General features: G+C 43.1%; 1 protein-coding gene across 6 annotated transcripts in view; it reads right to left on the reverse strand.

Annotated features, from left to right (window-relative positions):
• The window catches only part of HNRNPM (heterogeneous nuclear ribonucleoprotein M), a 50,822-nt gene that overhangs the window by 13,597 nt on the left and 15,001 nt on the right, over positions 1–22,224 (reverse strand). Inside the window, exons 3-13 of one of the 6 annotated variants that reach the window (XM_010349592.3) lie at positions 18,161–18,213; positions 17,240–17,247; positions 17,060–17,153; positions 15,379–15,417; positions 15,226–15,261; positions 14,052–14,205; positions 12,905–12,954; positions 11,980–12,040; positions 9,057–9,158; positions 6,287–6,331; positions 5,757–5,834 (exon numbers count right to left, since the gene is read on the reverse strand). In XM_010349592.3, the coding sequence (XP_010347894.2) occupies positions 5,757–5,834; positions 6,287–6,331; positions 9,057–9,158; positions 11,980–12,040; positions 12,905–12,954; positions 14,052–14,205; positions 15,226–15,261; positions 15,379–15,417; positions 17,060–17,153; positions 17,240–17,247; positions 18,161–18,213 (720 nt within the window). Of the gene's footprint in view, positions 1–5,756; positions 5,835–6,286; positions 6,332–9,056; positions 9,159–11,979; positions 12,041–12,904; positions 12,955–14,051; positions 14,206–15,225; positions 15,418–17,059; positions 17,154–17,239; positions 18,133–18,160; positions 18,214–22,224 lie in introns of those variants that run through there. The other 5 variants (XM_003938903.4, XM_074384685.1, XM_074384684.1 and 2 more) reach the window with 5 other exon arrangements.

Raw genomic sequence — 22,224 nt, forward strand, 5'->3', positions numbered from 1 at the left:
CTCCCACACAATAATAGTGAGAGACTTCAACATTAATATTAGACAGATCAATGAGACAGAAAATTAACAACGATATCCAGGACTTGAACTCAGATCTGGAACAAGTAGACGTAATTAACATTTATAGAACTCTCCACTTTAAATACACAAAACATGCACTCTTATCAGTACCACATCATATCAACTTAGAAGTTTAAACGAAATGTTGGTTGGCTCCTTGTTCGTTATTCTCTTCCCTCATTTTATTTTATGTCTCCATTATTAAGGACAATTATAGGCATACCCATATTTAGATTGCATTCTAGCCCGGGCAATAAAGCAATAGCCCCATTCTCTCTCCCTCTTCCTTCCTCTTCTTTATTCTTTTTATTATTCTTTTTTTCTTTAAAAAAAAAAAAAAAAAAAAAAAAAAAGAATCCACTATGATGGGAAACATTTCATTCTCAAAAAAAAAAAAAAAAAAAAAAAATTCTCTTCCTCCTGTTACTGGTAGTTCTGAATGTTAGATAATTTTTTTCCATGGGGTCAAAAGGTACCTAAGTATATGACTGCAAGGTGAAAAATAGGGGACAGAAATCAGATATTGGCAGTTTTTCCATTTTCATTTGTGTGTGAATTAATATACATGTGGAGACATAAAGCATTAATGCAAGTTAAAATGTTTCAGTGAACAAGTTCCAGCGGTTCAACTTTGTAATAATAATAAATAAACCTGTTAATTTTTTCTGGACAATGCCAGCATTTGCATTTTTTTAAAACAAGTAAATTTCTTATCAACAGCAACTAAATGGTGTTTGTAGCATTTTTTTTTTTTTTTTTTGAGACGGAGTTTCACTCTTGTTACCCAGGCTGGAGTGCAATGGCACGATCTCGGCTCACCGCAACCTCCGCCTCCTGGGTTCAGGCAATTCTCCTGCCTCAGCCTCCTGAGTAGCTGGGATTATAGGCACGCGCCACCATGCCCAGCTAATTTTTTGTATTTTTTTAGTAGAGACGGGGTTTCACCATGTTGACCAGGTTGGTCTCGATCTCTCGACCTTGTGATCCACCCGCCTCGGCCTCCCAAAGTGCTGGGATTACAGGCTTGAGCCACCGCGCCCGGCCGTTTGTAGCATTTTTAACATACAGTATATTCCAGCCATTCACTATACTTTTCTGAGTTGTCCTACATGGAAGTACATGTTTTTTTTTTTTTTTTTGAGATGGAGTTTCGCTCTTGTTACCCAGGCTGGAGTGCAATGGCGCGATCTCGGCTCACCACAACCTCCGCCTCCTGGGTTCAGGCAATTCTCCTGCCTCAGCCTCCTGAGTAGCTGGGACTACAGGCACGCACCACCACGCCCAGCTAATTTTTTGTATTTTTAGTAGAGACGGGGTTTCACCATGTTGACCAGGTTGGTCTTGATCTCTCGACCTCGTGATCCACCCGCCTCGGCCTCCCAAAGTGCTGGGATTACAGGCTTGAGCCACCGTGCCCGGCCGGAAGTACATGTTTTTAATGTTGTCTGTCTTCTGTGCTGTTCCTGTAAGTTTGCTATTAAAATACATTAAACTATTAAAAAAAAAAAAAAAAAAAAAGAGCCACCACGGCCGGCCTGACAATGTCTTTTAAAACAAGGGTCCAGGCTGGGCATGGTGGCTCACGCCTGTAATCTCAGCACTTTGGGAGGCCGAGGCAGGTGGATTCACCTGAGATCAGGAGTTCAAGACCAGCCTGGCCAACATGGTGAAACCCTGTCTTTAAAAAAAGGTTCTAGCTTCTGCAGAGAAGGCCCACCACAGAGGTCACTTGTTTGAGAAGGCCTTTCGTGATTCCTATTGCTGGCTACTTCTTTTCTTGTGCATCCACCTCATGCAGGCTAAAATGGGAATCACATTCTTCTTGCTGCAAGATCCGTAACAATCTCTCCCTCCCATGCTGAGAGGGCCTTGAAGAGTCTAGTTGTTATTAATCTGTCCTTAGAAATGTCAGGTAAGACAGGTGCTATGTGATGACTGCCTTGTACTACACAGCTGTAAGAATGTTTCTACACAGCCAGAGTCCCTATCTTTCAATGAAATAAGCAACTCCATTAGAGATGTGGCAGCAGCCACACATTATGAATTAACAAGGACTGTGGCTGCCAATGGTGGGCTTAATATTCCCAGTTTGAATTAACTCAAGTGACCTCAAGGTTCAGCATATTCCTCATGGTGCTATCTGCTGGACAGCAGAGCCCAGGAGCCTGGGGGGAAGTGGAAAGGGTGAGCAGGTGTGTAGAACAGAACCCCACAGGCCCACAGTGGCATCTTTGTGGAGCTCTGCTGCTCTCCTTCCATCCTGCCACCTGCCTGCAAGAATGCAGCATCGCACTCCAGACACACATGCCACACGCTGGCATCAGTGTGTTGGCAAGGGCCTCACAACTCATCTTGCTGGCTGTTGACAGGGCCCCAGAACTCAGGGAGCACTCTGCACTCCAATTTACACCTGCAAAGGGTAGCACTTTCACTGTCAAATACTGCTTCACACCAGTCAGTTTTTGACATTTTAACAATCTTTTTTTTTTTTTAAACTTTAATCCCAAAGTGCTGAGATTACAGGCATGAGCCACCACGCCCAGCCAATATTTCACAATCTTTTGATGTACATTTTTTTTTAACATTTGAAGAGATTTATTCTGAGCCAATTATTGTGGGTAACCCCCCATACAGGCACCGAGGAAGGAGAGCTAAGGAGAACCCTGGCACAATTAAGGCCTGAAGACTGTATCAGTTTATAGTGTTACCACTCAGTTATTTCCTTTTACATAATCCTTTTTTTTCTTATTGCATTTTAGGTTTTGGGGTACATGTGAAGAACATGCAAGATTGTTGCATAGGTACATACATGGCAGTGTGATGTGCTGCCTTCCTCCCCATCACCTATATCTGGGATTTCTCCCCATGCTCTCTCTCCCCAACTCCCCACCCCCCGATTTAAATTTTTATAACCACTCTATCAAGATTTGACTCACGCTGAGTGATGGGCTCTGGGAGTCTGCCTGACCACCAGTCTAACAGCAGCACCGACGACCCTAATGGCTACACGCTGGTCATGAACATTTTACTAAACCCAAATGCCTGCTTCAATTCTTCTTCCACTGTGATTTACAGGTTCCTTGCAGTGCCCAAGGGCTCTAGAGGTCATCCCTCTACTCTGCTGTAGAGGGTCGAAGGAGCACTCCGAGTGGTGAAATCTGAGAACATCTAAGCAAACAGTCTAGGAACATATACTCCACTTGTGGTTCTCCACAGAGAATCCGCACTTGCAATCCTTTGCCACCCTCTACCCCAGGCTGTGAATCCCGACTGCTAGATTACACATGTCAGTTCACCACTGACTTTGCCACATGGCTCAGCACAGCTCCCAAGCCAACCTATCCTGGCTTCCATCTACTTATAACTGCACCACTCTGCTTCTCACAGCAACAACTCAAATTCCCTAATGACTAATCTGCTTTTAAAAACTAAGAGATGGGGGTTTGCCACGTTGCTTAGGCTGGTCTTGAACTCCTGAGCTCAAGTAATCCTCTCACCTTGGCCTCCCAACATGCTGGGATCACAGGTGTAAGCAACAAACCCAGACTAATCTGCTCTGAGTAACATTTTAGCAAGCCAGATTTCGGAAACTTTTCTTTTTTCAATTAAAATCCCATGCACACACAAGTTACAAGCTTGAATGTACACTGGAAATACAGACCTTTGTTGCTTTATTACTGATGACAACTTTCCTATTACACCCTTTTACCACCTTCTAGAACAAGGCACACATGAATAGGGCGATAGACATCATGCCCTGCTGCTCCCTATGCACCAGAAGAAGGGCCTGATCATCAGACAGCGCCACCTTTCAAGCCTGACAGTGATGTCTGTCCTTGTACCACTTTCACATCCTGTTATGAGAAACCCACAAAGAAAGGTTTACACCCAAATCCCTAATGGCTTCCCATTCCAAGAAAGTTTCTGTGTATAAAAGTAGCTGCTAGGCCGGGCGCGGTGGCTCAAGCCTGTAATCCCAGCACTTTGGGAGGCCGAGGTGGGTGGATCATGAGGTTAAGAGATGGAGACCATCCTGGTCAACATGGTGAAACCCTGTCTCTACTAAAAATACAAAAAATTAGCTGGACATGGCGCGTGCCTATAATCCCAGCTACTCAAGAGGCTGAGGCAGGAGAATTGCCTGAGCCCAGGAGGCGGAGGTTGCAGTGAGCCGAGATCGCACCATTGCACTCCAGCCTGGGTAACAAGAGCGAAACTCCGTCTCAAAAAAAAAAAAAAGCAGCTGCTTTCTTGCAGTGAAGGGGAAGGTCAAAGAGTAACCAGCACACAGAGGATTTAAAAAATGAAGATTTCAGACTTCTCATGCACACTCTACAGCCCCGCTGGTGCCCTGGGGCAAGTGCTGTGCTGGAGGCACTTGTAAAAGGCAAGATCCCCACATGATGAAGAGCCAGATCTGGAGCCAGACGGTCTGGGTTCATATCCAGGCACCACGGTTTACCACTCAAGTGGCCTTAGACAACTCACTCTCTCTGACTCAGTTTCCAACGAAATGGGGATAACAGTACGTACATATCACGTGGATCTCACAAGGACTAAATGAAATATATTGTTATATTTCTGTTAAAACGCTGGGGAGCTGGGCGCGGTGGCTCACGCCTGTAATCCCAGCACTTTGGGAGGCTGAGGTGTGCCTATCACCTGAGGTCAGGAGTTCAAGGCCAGCCTGGCCAACATGGTGAAACTTCATCTCTACTAAAAATACAAAAATTGGCCAGGCATGATGGCATACACCTGTAATCCCAGCTATGCAGGAGAATCGCTTGAACAGAGGTTGCAGTGAGCCCAGATCACACCACTGTACTCTAGGTTGGGCAACAGAGTGAAAGCCAATCTCAAAAAAAAAAAAAAAAGAAAAGAAAAAAAAAAAGGTTGGTGGGAGGGACAGTGGAGGTTTTGAATTATACTAAACCAGAATTTGCATTATGAAACTGCTACATTAGAAGAGGCTGTGGTTTTTATTAATGCTTCTGTGAACAATGCTTCTGGGGAAGACGATAAAGATCTATCTATTCCAGCACTCCTAGAGAGAGACAAACCTAATCAAACTTTAAAGAATCCCTCATACTCGGACCCCATAACCATGAATGTGTACATGCTTTTTTTTTTTTTTTTTTTTTTTTTTTTTTTTGAGACGGAGTTTTGCTCTTGTTACCCAGGCTGGAGTGCAATGGCACGATCTCGGCTCACCGCAACCTCCGCCTCCTGGGTTCAGGCAATTCTCCTGCCTCAGCCTCCTGAGTAGCTGGGATTACAGGCACGCGCCACCACGCCCAGCTAATTTTTTTTTATTTTTAGTAGAGACGGGGTTTCACCATGTTGACCAGGATGGTCTCGATCTCTCGACCTCGTGATCCACCCGCCTCGGCCTCCCAAAGTGCTGGGATTACAGGCTTGAGCCACCGCGCCCGGCCGTGTACATGCTTTTTAACACTGTACTGGAAAATTATTGGAGAGCTTGGGAACATAGGACATCTGAAAAGATTAGTGACCAAGTGAAGTAAGTCTACTATTATGTCTAGGTTTTTAAATATTTAGGGCAATTCAAAAGACATTTGATTCAGTAGAAAAGAAGTGATAAATCACTTATTCAGTTGATCTGCAGCCTAAAGGTCACCTGAGAGGCAATAGAAGGCAAAGAGTGGGTGAAAGCAGGAAGAAAACACGATTCTTACCATTTATCCTGCCCATGTTCATCCCAGATCCAAATCGACCCATGTTTTCCATACCACCACCAAAGGGCCCCTCCATTCCTGCAAGAGAGGTTCACATTTCACCATCATCCAACAAGACTGCTTAGACTGAGCAGGGTAAGAAAAATTCTGTCACATGTTTCAACTGGGGTATCCTCTGCCAAGAACTTACCAAGTTTAAGGGCCTTTGAAAAACAAAAAAAATGCCCTTCTTTAAAAATCACCATCTTCAAAAAGCTGGTCTGATCCAACCCCCCCCAATGAACAGACAAGCAAAAAGAGGCACAGAGGTGGAGTGGTTTGCCCAAGGTCACAGAGCTAGTTAGTGAGACAGCCAGAACCAAAAGCCAAGACACCTGCTAGAAGGATGGACAGGCAGGAGGAAGTCATTTCTAGACTCAAACTGAAACCAAAGGTAATTTCATGCAGGGCTTAAACAAGAAAAAAAAGAGGAAAGACAGAAAACTATGCCTAAAAGTGATTATGTTTGTACTTCATTTTAAATTTCTTACCTCCCATTTTATTTATTCCAAATCCTATGCCTTCCATTCCCATTCCTTAAAAAGAAAAAGTCAATGCAAACTAAAATTATGTCAAAGCAGTAAATAACGTTTGAATTTTAAAAGCATAATTCCAAACCAGCAAATGAACCCAAAAGAAAATCTCTGATGACAAGTATATTGTTATCAAGAAAAAAGGCCCTACCATTTCAATTGTCAAATATATGGCTTAAAATTCTGATGGATTGTCTGGGTGTGGTGGCTCACGCCTGCAATCCCAGCACTTTGGAGGCCGAGGGATGGATCACGAGGAGTTCAAGACTAGTCTAGTCTGGCCAACACAGTGAAACCCCATCTCTACTAAAAATACAATACATTAACCAGTATGATGGTGTGTGTTTGATATCCCAGTTATTCGGGAGGCTGAGGCAGGACAATCACATGAACCCAGGAGGTGGAGGTTGCAGTGAGCCGAGATCACACCACTGCACTCCAGCCCTGGCGACCGTGGGAGACTTCATCTCAAACAAAACAAAACACAAAACAACCACAAAAAAAACACTGTCCAACTGGGTCATTAAACTATGTAGCTCCCTCAGATTTTTTTTTTTTTTTTGAGACAGGGTCTCCTTCTGCCACCTAGGCTGGAACACAGTGTCATGGTCACTGCTCACTGCTGCCTCAATCTCCCAGGCTCAAGTGATCCTCTTACCTCAGCCTCCCAAGTAGCCGAGACTACAGGTGTACGCCACCACACCTGGCTAATTGTTAAAAATATTTTGAGGCCGGGTGCGGTGGCTCACGCCTGTAATCCCAGCACTTTGGGAGGCCGAAGCGGGCGGATCACAAGCTCAAGAGATCGAGACCATCCTGGTCAACATGGTGAAACCCCGTCTCTACTAAAAATACAAAAAATTAGCTGCGCATGGTGGCGCATGCCTGTCATCCCAGCTACTCAGGAGGCTGAGGCAGGAGAATTGCTTGAACCCAGGAGGCGGAGGTTGCGGTGAGCCGAGATCGCGCCATTGCACTCCAGCCTGGGTAACAAGAGCGAAACTCCGTCTCAAAAAAAAAAAAAAAAAAAAAAAAAAAAAAAAAAAAAAAAAAAATTGCAGGCCGGGCGCAGTGGCTCAAGCCTGTAATCCCAGCACTTTGGGAGGCCGAGGCGGGTGGATCACGAGGTCGAGAGATCGAGACCATCCTGGTCAACAAGGTGAAACCCCGTCTCTACGAAAAATACAAAAAACTAGCTGGGCGTGGTGGCGCGTGCCTGTAATCCCAGCTACTTAGGAGGCTGAGGCAGGAGAACTGCCTGAGCCCAGGAGGCGGAGGTTGCGGTGAGCCGAGATCGCGCCATTGCACTCCAGCCTGGAACTCAGTCTCAAAAAAAAACAAAAAATATTTTGTAGAGATAGGGTCTCACTATGTTGCCTAGACTAATCTGAAACTCTTGGCATCCAAAAGTGCTGGCATGAGCCACCACAACACGCCTCAAGTCAGGCAGTATTAAACATGAAATAGAATCATAAAACACATTTTATGGAACATTAACTTTTTAGAAAAATATTTTAGGGAACAGAAGTAGGTAAAAAGTCCCTGTTAAAGGTAAAATCTTCAAAATAAACACAGTTCCTAAAAACAAGACTTCCTCCCCAACCCCGTCTTTCTGTTTGGGTGTCAGACATGGGGACATAGCAGGGGCGTGTGTGTGAGGAGGGGGGGATTGGTAGGGCCATTCTCAGTTGTGGCCTAGGACTTTGAAGTCAGCACCAGGGGTGGCTCTGGAAAAGAGACCAGGGATATGCAATCCACACTGCAATTTCAAAGGAGTCCAAGAAAGACCAAAGTCTAAGGCCATAAAAATGAAACATTCCTTAATAAAAATACATCATTACACAGAAACAAAAATGCTCAACAGCAAAGCATAAGTTTATTCTACATGTCAAAGCTTTCACGCAGTAGCTACCCCTTGTCCTTTTACTATTATTATTATTTTTAGATAGAGTCTTGCTCTTGTTGCCCAGGCTGGAGTAGTGGTGCAATCTCAGCTCACTGCAGCCTCTGCCTCCCGGGTTCAAGTGATTCTCCTGCCTCCACCTTCTGAGTAGCTGGGATTACGAGCCCACACCACCATGCCCAGCTAATTTTTGTATTTTTAGTAGAGACGGGTTTTTGCCATGTTGGCCAGGCTGGTCTCAAACTCCTGACCTCAGGTGATCCACCCGCCTCAGCCTCCCAGAGTCCCATCTTTGTCTTCTTAAAGACAACATTGTCCACCATGTTTCCTATGTCGGCCATGTTGTCATGCAGTAAGGCCCTCTCCGCCTATCTTTCATCTATCAATGCCCCTAGCTCTCTAGCAGCAGCTGTGCCCACACCAGGAGGACCCAAGGGGGTCCGGATAAGAAACTGTTTAGGGCACTGCAGCAGTGCCACGGTCCCATGCTCAGGAGACCTACGGCCTGTCACTAACTGACAGTGTGACCTTGAGCAAGAGCAACTCTCTGGCTTGCTTCCTCTTATCACATGGCATGATCTCAGCTCAGAAGGTTGTGAGGTTACAATGAAAAAGCATAATGACTTTTTAAAAAAGGATTCAACTCTATAAAAATACAAAATAATTGCCTTTATTCAAAATGAAGCAGAGATGAATGAGAAGGGATTTTTGGCCCAGTTAAATCTGTATTTCATTTAAACTACTCAAAGTCCAACTGCCCCAAGAATTAACTTTAATAATTTTCACTTCCCCAAACCCCCAAGCAAGGTGCACTGTCATTCTTACCGGCGGGACCTATGTTTCCCATTCCAATGCCTTTATTCAGGTGATTGGCATCAATGGGTTGCCCTCCTGGTCCTAACCCCATGCCAATACCACCAAGGCCATCTGGAAGGAAAAGAGAAAGTTGCTTAGTTTTCCCCTACTTAGCAAACCCTCACCCTCAAAGGAAAGGGAGTCTTTTGTTTATTTAGTTGTAGCTATCCACTCCAGCCTACCGCCCCCACCCACCAGCAACCCCAGGACCTAATGCAATATTTAACATCAGCATACTTGGAAACAAAACCTTGTTCTGGGTTTGGGATGTATGTGTATACAACAAAGGCAGCTAAAAACCAATGCACTTGAAAGTCAACAACCCCCATACTAAGATTCTTGAGCTCCTATTTGTTTCACTAACCCACGGATTGAGAACTGCCTGATCAAAAACGGTGACTCAAACATCAGATGGCAAGCAGCACTAGTGTGCCGAATCCCTAGTAGCCCAAAAAAACGTTTCTCATAAAAAAGCAGTTTACAAACCATCCAATCAACATCCTGGGTATACACTACTCTCTGAATCTGGGTGGCTTTAGTAATAATGACGTTAACGTAGTCAAGGAACCTATCTTCCTGCCCCCAAGCTTCCTAACTCACAAGTGGGGACCCAGCCCACACTCAGCTCCATGCCCCAGAAGCACAAACAGGAACACAGAAATACAGGCTGGTCTCTGGAAACAGCCAAAAGAGCTAACACTTGCAATATTTGGGGTAACCACCACCTAAGGCTTAAACCATAACCAGGTAAAGTTTTAAAAATGAATGAAGGCCAGATGTGGTGGCTGACACCTGTAATCCCAGCACTCTGGGAGGCCAAGGGATGGATAACCTCAGGTCAGGAGTTCAACACCAGACTGGCCAACATGGGAAAACTCCATCTCTACTAGACTTACAAAAATTAGCCTGGCATGGTGGCACACACCTGTAATCCCAGCTACTCGGGAGGCTGACAAGAGAATCGGTAGAACCCAGGAGACAGAGGTTGCAGTGAATCAAGACTGCACCACTAAACTGCAGCTTGGGTCACAGAGTGAGACTCCATCTCAAAAAAAAAAAAAAAAAGAAAAGAAAAGAAAAGAAAAAGAAACAGGCCGGGAACAGTTGCATGTAATCCCAGCACTTCAGGAGGCTAAGGCAGGTGATCACCTGAGGTCGGGAGTTCAAGACCAGCCTGACCAACATGGAGAAATCCTGTCTCTACTAAAAATAGAAAATTAGCTTGGCATGGTGGCAATGCTTATAATCCCCAGCTACTCAAGAGGCTGAGACAGGAGAATTGCTTGAACCAGGGAGGTGGAGGTTGTGGTGAGCCAAGATCCCGCCATTGCACTCCAGCCCAGGCAACAAGAGAGAAACTCCGTTTGAAACAAAACAAAACAAAACAAAATCCATTTAAAAAGTAAATAAAACCATCAGTAAGTTGAAAGGCCACACACACAAAAGGTAAATAAATCCTGCTGCCAGTTGCCGGGCATTTAATCTGATTAACGTTCCATCTTTAATTGCATAGCAACAGCAGCAAGAGATCACCAAGGTTACTTATTCCCCAAAGCACCGAAGGCTTTGAAGTCAACCCCCAGAAATGTGCTGGGAGACCAAGAGCCATGGATAACGGGCTCCCTGGGGTGCGTGCTCCTCCTTCTGCTCCAGCACAAGAGCCATAAAGAGCCATCGCCACGGTCCAGAGAGACCACTGCTCAGGTGAACACCCTGAGTATGTATTTGGGAAATGAGTATGTTATGTCCAAGACATGCAATCCTTCTCTAAGTAATGATGCCTTTCAACAGATGAGCCACCTCATGAAGTGGAAGATTTGTTCTCAAGATATATCTGTCACGCTGCCTTAATGCTATGCTGCAAAGGTGCTCTGGCTGGGCTCCCATCCAACTCAGTAAGTGACAGGGTGCTCAACTTGAGCAGCTGCGCCAGACCAGCAACCCCTCAACCCGCCTGGTGGAGGGCCCCCAGCACAGCACACACAGGCCTCTCACCCTCACCCATCTTTCTTCTCCAGGCTGGCCCTACCTGTGCCAGTGATTCCCTGAACCCTCCCACCGCTGTCGGCACTCAGGTTCTGGCTTCTGGCCTCAGGCTTATCTAGAACTTTGCATTAATATGTGCCACTTCCTCCTATGTGGTGGCCAATCAACTAGCCTTCCCTGTCCCAAGACAGATTTTCACCTGGAGTCACACAAGCCAATCCCTTCCCCTTCTGCAAAGAAGTTATTTGTTCAAGACACTTCACATACCATAAAACTCACCCGAAGTATTCAGTAGTTTTTAGTATATTCAGAGATATGCAACCATCACTACCATTTAATTCCAGAACACTTTTATCACCCAAAAGAGAAATCCGACCTTATTAGCAATCACTTCCTCACTTACTCCTTCCCAGCCACAGGCCACCACTAAGCTACTTACTGCCTTTATGAATTCACATATGCTGAGCATTTCCTACAGATGAAATCAAGGTTCATCCACACTGCAACATGTGTATTTCATCCAGCTGCAAACATCTAGGGATGAATTTCTGTATAGATGTCTAGTGTGTACTGCTGGCCCACATGAGACTAATCACAATGTCTTCTGAATTCAAGGGCAGTCTGGTTTTCATTTCCTTCGCAGGTTCTGATTCTTCCTTCCCCAGGACACTTTAAAAATGCCTAACTACATCCTCTACATCTTGGGGCTCACCACAAGGTAACCCTAACAATATCCTCAAGTTGTTAATCTCTGCTCATTTCTCACTCTGAAAAATTTATAGAAAAGAACTGGCCAAAAGAACTGAGGGCTAACCTGGCAGAGGTTCAACTGAAACTCTATGGTCATTTTCTTTTTATTAGTATAACTCAAATTCAAACTCTCAACCTTAATCACTGAAACACTTACGGGGAAGTTGTTGTGGACGCTCAGGAGGGAAGAAATCTCCCTTTGGTAAGGCCCTCTCATCCTGAAAGAGAATGAAAATGAATAAATCTTAGTATCCAGTGCAGCAGTGTTTCCAACAGCGAAAGAATGAAACGACTCCCCATCAACAGAGGACCGGTTGAACACACTATCCCTGCCATGGAATCATATGCAAGGATGGAAAGGCATGTGAAGTGTGCTTGCTATTTTATGTCAAGGGAAAGGATCAAAGACACATGGATATTATTGTGGGGGATAATGGGAACCTGGGCAAGAAGTCCAAGTAGGATTCTCACTATCTATTCATGCTTTTTGGCTTTTGAATCATGTGAATCTAATATCTATTCAAAAAACTTAACTATTCTATTTAGAGTAATGAAAAATTGCTGTACAGTGTTCTTTTAACATTTTCGTGAACTTCAGTCCCAACTAGATTGCCCTCAGCATGTTCTGGTCAGGCCTGTAGTAACTATCATCTTTGGCACAGCCACAGCAGAGCAAATGTTTATTAAGACTGAAATGCTCCGACTGACCTTTAACAGCTGTCTGAATCAATGCTTAATTATGTTCACAACAGATTTGATGCTAAACAAACATTATATTGTAATACTTAGAAAGCTGGAACCCCATATAATAGCCATTCCTTGAAACGGATCACTTGCTCAACCAGGATACCCAGGTGACTTCCTGAGTGAGCCATGAACAGTCAACTGTGCAAAGGGAAAAATATCTAATTCAGTCAAGAGCTGCGTGAGCAAAATGTTATTTCTCTCACAAATTTGTTCAACATACTGCACCCTATTTAGACTAATCCATAAATATTTTACAGTGGTATGTGTACACTCTTATTAATTCCATGTTTTTGCTAGACTTGAGTTTGTCACAGAGAAAGATCCTACTGACTTACCATCTTGACATGCATTGGTCTATCAAACAGCAGCTGGCCATTGAACATAGCTGGTATTACAATTAAGGTTATTTCTTGCAATTCTAAAAATATGCACAAAAGAAATACAAAGAAAAAAGAAAGAGAAAATACTCCTTAACTGCTACCAGTCCCTCTACGTGATGAATTTATGAGCAATTTCAATTCTTCATTGTGCATTCAACAATAAACGTAAAAGGAACAATAAATAAAGCTTCAGGGGAAGGACAAGACAACTTCCGCTTATTCCTTAGGTGTGAAGCTTCATTCATAACCTTAAACTTTTCATCAAACCACCCTCTTAAGCAGTGGCATCAAGGTTCTCTGTATGTGGCCAATGGGCCAGGTGTCTACCACCATCTAAACTGAAGCACCATGTTTTCTGGGTAAGACATGCAGTGGCAGTCTTGCCTGAGTTGCATGAATGTGCTCATGTAGGGTACTCTCCATGGGATTAAAAACTCTCGGGTAAGCCTAGGGTCAAGGACAAGTGGCGTTCTCCAAAATGATGTTTACTCACTGGACAGAGTGAGGTCCTGTAAGGATCCATTCTATAGGAAACAACAGCCCAGTTTCTCTCTAGTGGTGCATTCTTTGGGCTCCCTACTTCAAACCTAGACTTTTCTGAAAAGAAAACTATCCACACTGTACTGAATCAACTCCACCCCCAGAGAACTTTTTTTTTTTTTTTTGAGACTGAGTCTCGCTCTGTTGCCCAGGCTGGAGTGTCACTATTGATCTGGGCTCACTGCAACCTCTGCCTCCCGGGTTCAAGCAATCTCGTGCCTCAGTCTTCAGAGTAACTGGAATTACAGGCGCCCACCACCACGTCTGGCTCATTTTTGTATTTTTAATAGAGGTGGGGTTTCACCATGTTGACCAGGCTGATCTTGAACTCCTGACCTCAAGTGATCCGCCCATCTCAGCCTCCTGAAGTGCTGGGATTACAGGTGTAAGCCACTGTGCCCAGTCCAGCCCAGAGAACCTTTTAATTCCACAGTAATGCATTCCCTCTAGTCACATAAAAAGCATTAATACACACAGTCACATCTTCCTCACACAAACCTACATTACTAAAACAGCAATTTAGGTCAAACTGTTCACAAGCTGAATTCCTGCAAAAGGATACATATAGCTTGCACGGCTTCAATGGACTGTTCAAAAGTAACAGTGCCTATTCCACGACTTTTTCCATCTTTATCCTCAAGAATGTCTGCTCGGACCACCACACCAGCCATACTAAATACTTCCTTTAGTTTCTTCCAGCCAACTTTATAATCCAGCTAATCAAGAGAGAACGGGGTAAAAATCTCAATGTAAATATCTTAAGAAACACAACATTTTAACTACGTGAATGAGACGTGCTATGGTTGGGAAAAAAGTATTAGAAAACAATGTCACAAAAACTAAGCAACTGCAACGGGATTTCAAAAATAGGATTATAAAGCCTGACATTCACTATAAACAAACTGTACTTATACTAAATATACTGTCTCTTTTCTCAGAAGCTTAAGTTACCTCATACTTTAAATTAATACTCATTTTCTGAACTTTCTGAGATGGAGTCACGCTCTGTCACCCAGGCTGTACAGTGCCATGATCTCAGCTCACTGCAACCTTCGCCTCCCAGGTTCAAGTGGTTCTCCTGCCTCACCCTTCTTAGTAGTTGGGATTACGGGAGCCCGTCACCACGCCTAGCTAATTTTTGTATTTTTAGTAGAGACGAGGTTTCACCATGTTGATCAGGCTGGTCTTGAACTCCTGACCTTAAGATCTGCCCACCTCAGCCTCCCAAAGTGCTGGGATTACAGCTGTGAGCCACCGCACCCAGCCCATTTTCTAAACATTTAAAAAAATTGTTTCCCTGATAAACTTTACCATACCCTACCCCACCCAACCAACTTTCTTCTAAAAATATTTCCCCTTGCAGATGGCAGAGTTATTATCATTCACCCTGGACATAAGAGGAAGGTGTCAGTGCACTGTCTCTACTCACACACTCTTATTCTGCACCAAAACCACACAAAATAAACGAACAGAGAATGCAGACTCAAGTTACTGCTTATGGAAACACCTGCAAAACTCAGGAATCACAGCTCCAATGAGACCATGGTCAAGCTTGTGACTTAGGAATGCAGACGAAGCCCACCCCTAAGGCTGATTTAAAGAAATGAAGAAATGAAGAACACCAGCCTTATTTACATTTTTCTTCTCAAATGTCAGAATTACTTTTATAACATATTGACAAGGTCATTTCATCAAGTTCTGATTTTCCACTTTAGACGATGGCTCTTTTTACTTACGTTTGCTACAAATACTGTGCTTCCAAGTCTTCCAGCCTGCAATGCATGGATAATCTCATTTGGGATGTTGGGATTATTTAGGATACTGGGTGGGATAGTAATCATTCCTGGGCCACCTGGTCCCATACCCATCCCACCAGTCGTAGCCATCACCTTTTGCATTGCTCTCCTGGCATGTTCACCATCAGGATCCTAAAACAAGCACAAAACGTGTTACGTTTAACTGACCCAGAAACAACAAAAACCACACTTGCACAGTAAATGATATTCTCAAGACTTAGAAACTGAAAGGTTGTTTGAAAAGCATCTCTCAAATCTATTAACAAGAAAGTCCAATGAATTCAACAACTAGCCTAGAAGAGACCAGCTCAAGGAACAGGAAAGGAAGAAAACACATGAAATGTGGCACTAAAAACACAGCTCTCAATTAAATTAAGTAAAAAAGAAAATGGGGGCAGGGAGAGAAACATGATTAGCTGATACAATGTAGAACTGCCAGACTGAAATTAGAGCTTCATGGGCTTGGTATAGCTGAATCTATTACTAATTCATCGGGAAGGTTTTGTGATTTCTGCAAACCCTGTCAATGACTTTTCCAAAAGTCTGAAAAAACAAAAAAAACAAAAAAACAAAAACAGCTTTAGATCACACAAGTACCCCCCCATCCTTCAAGTCCTTCAGGTATTTGAAGTCATGTGTATAAAGTCTGGACAATATAACATCTGGACAGGTCTGTGAAGCTTTGGTATTGACTCTCTTCTCGAACTCTGTCCTGTCATTTACCACCATCAGCACTAAAAAAGACATCATGAACACATGAGAGATCTTAGATCCTACCATGCTTCGCTCTGAATCTACTCATCTTCCTCCCCAAGAAGAGGTGAAAAGAAGTTAGGAGGGTTTTCTTTTTTTTTTGAGATGGAGTTTCACTCTTGTTGCCCAGGGTGGAGTGTAATGGTGCACTCTTAGCTCACTGCAACCTCTGCCTCCCAGGTTCAAGCGATTCTCCTGCCTCAGCCTCCTGAGTAGCTGGGATTACAGGAACTGGCCACCATGCCCAGCTACTTTTTTGTATTAGTAGAGATGGGATTTTACTAGGTTGGTCAGGCTGGTCTCGAACTCGTGAGCTCCAGTGATCCACCTGCTTTGGCCTCCCAAAGTGCTGGGATTACAGGCGTGAGCCACTGCACCCAGTCAAGAGGGATTTAACCAACAAAAAACCCATCTTCCTCGAGGAAGATACATGATTCAAATCAAATGTGAAAGCAGGTTTGAAGAATAAAACTCACTTTGTTATTTTTTTTAGACAGGGTCTCACTCTGTCACTTAGGCTGGAGTGCAAGGGCATAATCTCAGCTCACTGCAACCCCAACACCCCAGGCTCAAAGGATCCTCCTGCCTCAGCCTCCCAAGTAGGTAAGACTACAGGCATGTGCCACCATGCCTTGCTAATTTTTCTATCTTTTGTAGAGATGGGGTTTCCCTCTGTTACCCATGCTGGAAAAAACTCACTTAAAAAAAAGAAAAAAGATGGGCCAAGAAGAAGGTTCGGACAGAGTAAAACTTAGTGGCACAAATCCACAGGCTCATGGTTTGAGAGTCCCTGAGACAATAATAACGCAGACAAATCACAGATGTTAGAAGGTGGTCACCACCCCAAAGTCCTTGCAGGGAGTGGCTGCTGTAGGCTGTGACTGACACTCTTCATTAAAAACAACAGGCTGGCACTTGCTTTGCAAAACGCCATCTAGGACCATGACAGTCTTTCCCTAATTCCAAAGAGGGATCACTCAACAATTATACACAGGATCCGCAGTGTTAAGTCAGAGCTTACTTCTTTGACTTTCAGTGGTCTTCCACTCAGACTATGCTTGTTTAGGACTTCCGCAGCTTTTTTCATGCTCTCTTCCATCTTGAATTCAACAACACTATAAAAAGTCAAAAGAAAACAGAGTGAATCCAGTCCTACAAGTTAGAAAGTTCAAATACCAGTAAGTAACTAGATGATACTTACGCACATCCCTTTGGAGAAAGCCAGAGACCAGTCAGAAGAGCAAGGAAGGGGAAAAAGAAAAGAAAACAATAGTAAATACCAGTGACAGTTATAAACAAACTAAAAATATGATTAGTGTCACAAAGTTAGTCTTTTAAAATGAACCCTTTTAAGGGGAAGCTGACAGAAGTGCCTCGCCTCGCCTTCCTTGTAAAAAGCTGGGCTCCTTAATATTTCCCTCTCCTACGCGTTACCAGCATTGCACTAGAGCTGCTGACATTGTAATAAGCAGACCTAAATTCAGGGTCTCCAAGAAATCACACCAACTTTAGATCTGCTTCCCTCTGTACTCAATCGAGTCCTTACCATATTCCTCCTAAATCCATCCCTTTCATAAGTTAAGCTCATCCTTTTGATTATTCTAAGCCATTCTATTGCACGACAGAAAATAGTTTGTTCTCTTTAAACTAGGCCAATTTTGAACATTCAAGTTTTTAATATTTGGTTTACAATTTACTGGCACAAAGGCAACTTTTCGGAATCTTTGGTTCACACAACTTTCAAATTCAGCAAACAACCAAGAGTAACATTTTCTAGACAAGAACACACGTTTTACATTAATTATACCACCGCTAAAATTCCATGCATAATTCACACACAGCCAATTCCTCTGTTAACAAAGAGACAATGCTGCTATTGGTCCCCAGTTATCCAAATTGGGCATCCAAACAGAATACCAAAAAGCTCTTTGGCCAGCCATTTGGAAAAGCGGGACTCCGTTTGCAAATCCCCTCCCACCCCACTCGAATGTTTGGCAAAATCAAACATAGCTACTGTAACATGAGCACTCACTGCCTTCCTGATTTCATTCGATTCCACGCCACCATACAGTTACATTTTTCATGTAGTAAATCCACAGAAGAAATTCTCTCAGACACTTACCCTTGACTTTCCTTCAGCGTCCATTAAGAGCTCCACGTATGTTACCTCACCAACTACAAATCAGTTTCCAGACGACACATAAACCAAGGGAGAAAAGCCAAGAAAACAATGGGAATTTAGAACAATCATCAGCAACCTTGTATGGAGCCTCTGCCTTATAAGAAAGCCCAGAAACACTCCATATTCTCTAAACCACCGAACTAGGCATTACAGGTGTGCAGTAAAAGTAGGTGAAAACACATTAACAATATGTCCTTGATTTTCCTCCCACCACAAACAAGCTATTCCACAGATTTCCATATCAATTTCCCTGTCTTGAAAACTCATTCATGACTAGAGGCAATCCAAATCTATAGGAAAGAAGTCTGCGTGATTTACTTTTTTGGGGAAGGGAGGAAAACAGTTTTACACATACAATCTCATTGTTGGCAAGTAGGTGAAATGCATACAAATTACGATGCCATCGTGCTGAGCTCACAGGGTATAAATAAATACAAGCACGCATGTATGCAAAGGTATAAGCTCACAGGCACACATGGCCGCAGAGCCAGCTTCACAGGTGAGCAACCCGTGCAGTCGTCCAGAGCCCTGCACTCAGGGCCTCAGCTTGGTTTAATGCTGTTAACGCTGCCATCACATTCTTAATCTTTTAACAAGAGGCCCCTTGTTTTGGTTTTGTGTTGGGCCCCACAAATTCTATAGCTGGTCCTGCACACAGCACTAGGCTCCACAGCTGTAGAAGCAGAATGTTTGAATATAGTAAGATCACAAAACCAAAGCAGCATCTGGATTCTCTTCAGTGAATTAGGCCAGGCTTCATTCTTGCTGCTTTCTAAACCTCCCCATTAAAGGACACAAATAAATTCAAATTTAGGACTCAGATTTTATATCTAAAGAGTTAAACAGACTCACATGATTCTAATCTACACAAAAGGGGGAAAAAAAAACCAAAGCATTTGAAAAGTTTCTGCAGCTTTTCCTCAAGGTTTGGATTGCCAATTCATGACCACCATGACCAGATGTTAGAATCCATCGAGACAACCACCAAAATGGCTGCTGAACTTGAAGATGGCACACACAAAACAAATGTCAAGTGTTAACCTGGAGAAAACAATCTCTAACCAGACTCTCCAAAGTCCAATCATGGGCTTTTGTTGTTCTCTGGATCAGTTTGGTTTAGCAGAAAAAGGGTAAAAATAACCCACCTAATGACCTTGACAAGTCCTGCCTATTCCAACTCTTTTGTTCAAAGGACATTAAAATTATGAGGCTATAGGAAGCAAAAATTTTAATGAAAAACAAGATAAAATTATTTTACAAAAAATTTAAAAATCCAAAGGACATATCAATGGCTCTGCCCACTGGGTGATGGCAAGAAAGCCAAGTGTTTACATCTAGAGCCTCACCTTCTTTGTCCTCTCCTGAAATGTTTCAGAACCAAACTGGCACTTTGCACAAAACAGGAAGGAGAAAGAATCATTAGTGCAAAAAAATGAAGAATGAAAATAGGACGGATCGGTTTAATTTAACTTTTGGAGTATGTACTCCTGTGGGGTAAACTGAAAAATGACTGCAGCCAAGGGACAGTTGTACAGAGCGACTTTACTTAACCTTCAAAAAGTAAAGCAGTTCAAAAAATGCAGCAGCCCTGAGACCACGTTAAAAGCCATTTATTTCAAGAGCAGCAGCCATTCAAGGACCACCAACCCTTGTCTCCACTTTGATGAAAATGCTACAGTGTCAAAACAGTGAATGAAAAGGCCCTAAGTTTATTTCCTACCAGCTATGACTGCCACCTAATAACCTTTAAAAAAATAAAAGACTCACAATAACTAATTCAAGACAGCTGCAACCATGCTGTCCAAATTCAAATCCTGTTGCATTTGAAGTTTCTAGTCTGTGTCCATAAAGACACTTGATCAAAAAGCTGTAATTGCAACCTAGAAACCAAGCAAGTCCAAATCAAACTTTTTTTTCATGGCCATAATCACTTTAACAAAAAGAGAGGTTTAGAAATTAGGACTTTTTCCATTTAACAGTCTAGTCTAGTAATGGCACACCTAACTTCAATCCTTTGTACTAAAAATTTGCTTAAAACCTTCTCCATCTTTTTCCCCTAAATGGTATCATTGTTTAGCAGTCACCTGAGGGTCCAGCATGAGTAATGCTGTCCCCGAGATCATCAGTAATGACCACGCTCCTCACAAACTCATAAAATTCCAACCTCTACCCTGACAGACCATCAATTCAGTGTTAAGGGATCTGTATAATAGCTACTAATTCATAGTTTCCTACAGGAAGATGAAGCCTTTAAAAGACCACCTCCCTTTTGGTTCTACAATAAACAAAGCAAAGATTTGTTTCATGTAGTCAGCACAACTATTGACAAGAATGTGAGGGCAAAATCTGACAAGTAACCACAGTCTGGTCACATTCCACGAAGTTTAATGAACAAACCGTCCAAAGCAGATCACACAGTCAGGACTCAGGGGCAGAGGTGACAGCTTGACAGTAGCAGCAGTCTTACAGAAACGGCACTCGCAGATATTAATAAAAAATACGGTTGCTCCTCTCCCTGTGTAAACATGGATGGAATTCACGGAATCCCAAGAGTAGGCTGCTAAGACAAATTCTACTGTGCTTAAAAATCAAAATATTGAAATGAAAAAACTAAGACATTAAAAAATCTAACACCAAATGTTATCTTACTTCTATTTAAAATGCCCTAAGACATCATACTTCTATTTAAAATGCCCTAAGACACCATTTTTGACCAACATTTAAGTGAATTATTAAAAAGATTGCCTTATTCTTAAAACACATCAGGAGGATAAGATGAGCAAACCAAAAATAACGCAGGTGGTCCCCTGGAGCTACTGTGATCTCACTCTCCCTGCACAAACCTTTATCAAAGTAAGTATTTATTTTTGTGTTCCCATTTACTGCCTAAGTCTGAAAAGAAAAAAAAAACACACACACACACACACACACACACACACAGAGGCAATACAGAGGCTGAAGCTTCACTGAAGAGAATTCATATGTGATAAAGCCTAGAATTTTTTTTCACAGGGGTGGAGAGGCTTGAAAGTCAGGCATGTTGTCAAACATTCTTCACCTCATAATGGTCTATTCTCAGGTAGCCACTCTATTGGGGTAGGGGGGTGCACAGAACACATGCATACTCTTTAATATAAAGACATCTTGAAACATGGCAAAATAATTATTCTACACAACTACTTGGCTTACAGACAAGTTAGGAAATGACCGAGCCCACACTCCTCCTTAATTGCATGGCCAATAGCAGAATGATATTGCTTCCCTAACACCAAAGACCACACAGTAAACCCGACAGGCTGCAATGCTGGGGCTCAACTATGCACAAACATGAACACTTTAGCGTAACAGGCCTTTCTAAAATGCAGGTCGTGGCCAGGCATGGTGGCTCACGCCTGTAATCCTAGCACTTTGGGAGGCCAAGGAGGGTGGATCACCTGAGGTCAGGAGTTCCAGACCAGCTTGGCTAACATGGAGAAACTCCATCTCTATTAAACATACAAAAACTAGCTGGGTGTGCAGGTGGGCACCTATAATCCCAGCTATTTGGGAAGCTGAGGCAGGAGAATTGCTTGAACACTGGAGGCAGAGGTTGCAGTGAGTCAAGATCACACCACTTCATTCCAGCCTGGGTAAAAGATTGAGACTCCATCTCAAAAAAATAAAATGAAATGCAGGCTGCATTTCCAACCAAGGAAAATATGGAAGAACATGAGTAGACTGGGCAGAAATTTTAAATTGAAAATACATTTCTGCCTAATACATTTCTGCCACAATGCAAATTATCTCCGGAAACCAAGATGGGAGGCTTTCTACTGGACTACACTTGCCCTCTGGGCCTTAGTTTTCTGTCAGCTGCAACTTGAAATTTACTTAAAGTGGAGCATTAAATACTAATAGAAGGATTAAGTGCTTAAATAAATCTTTGCTTACACAAGTTAAACTGACCGCTGCTAAACTTGGGATTGACTGAGGGTAAACTACATTCCCAACCTTCCTTTCTTCCT

Source organism: Saimiri boliviensis, chromosome 14 (assembly GCF_048565385.1).
Source record: "Saimiri boliviensis isolate mSaiBol1 chromosome 14, mSaiBol1.pri, whole genome shotgun sequence".
Taxonomy (NCBI): Eukaryota; Metazoa; Chordata; class Mammalia; order Primates; family Cebidae; genus Saimiri; species Saimiri boliviensis.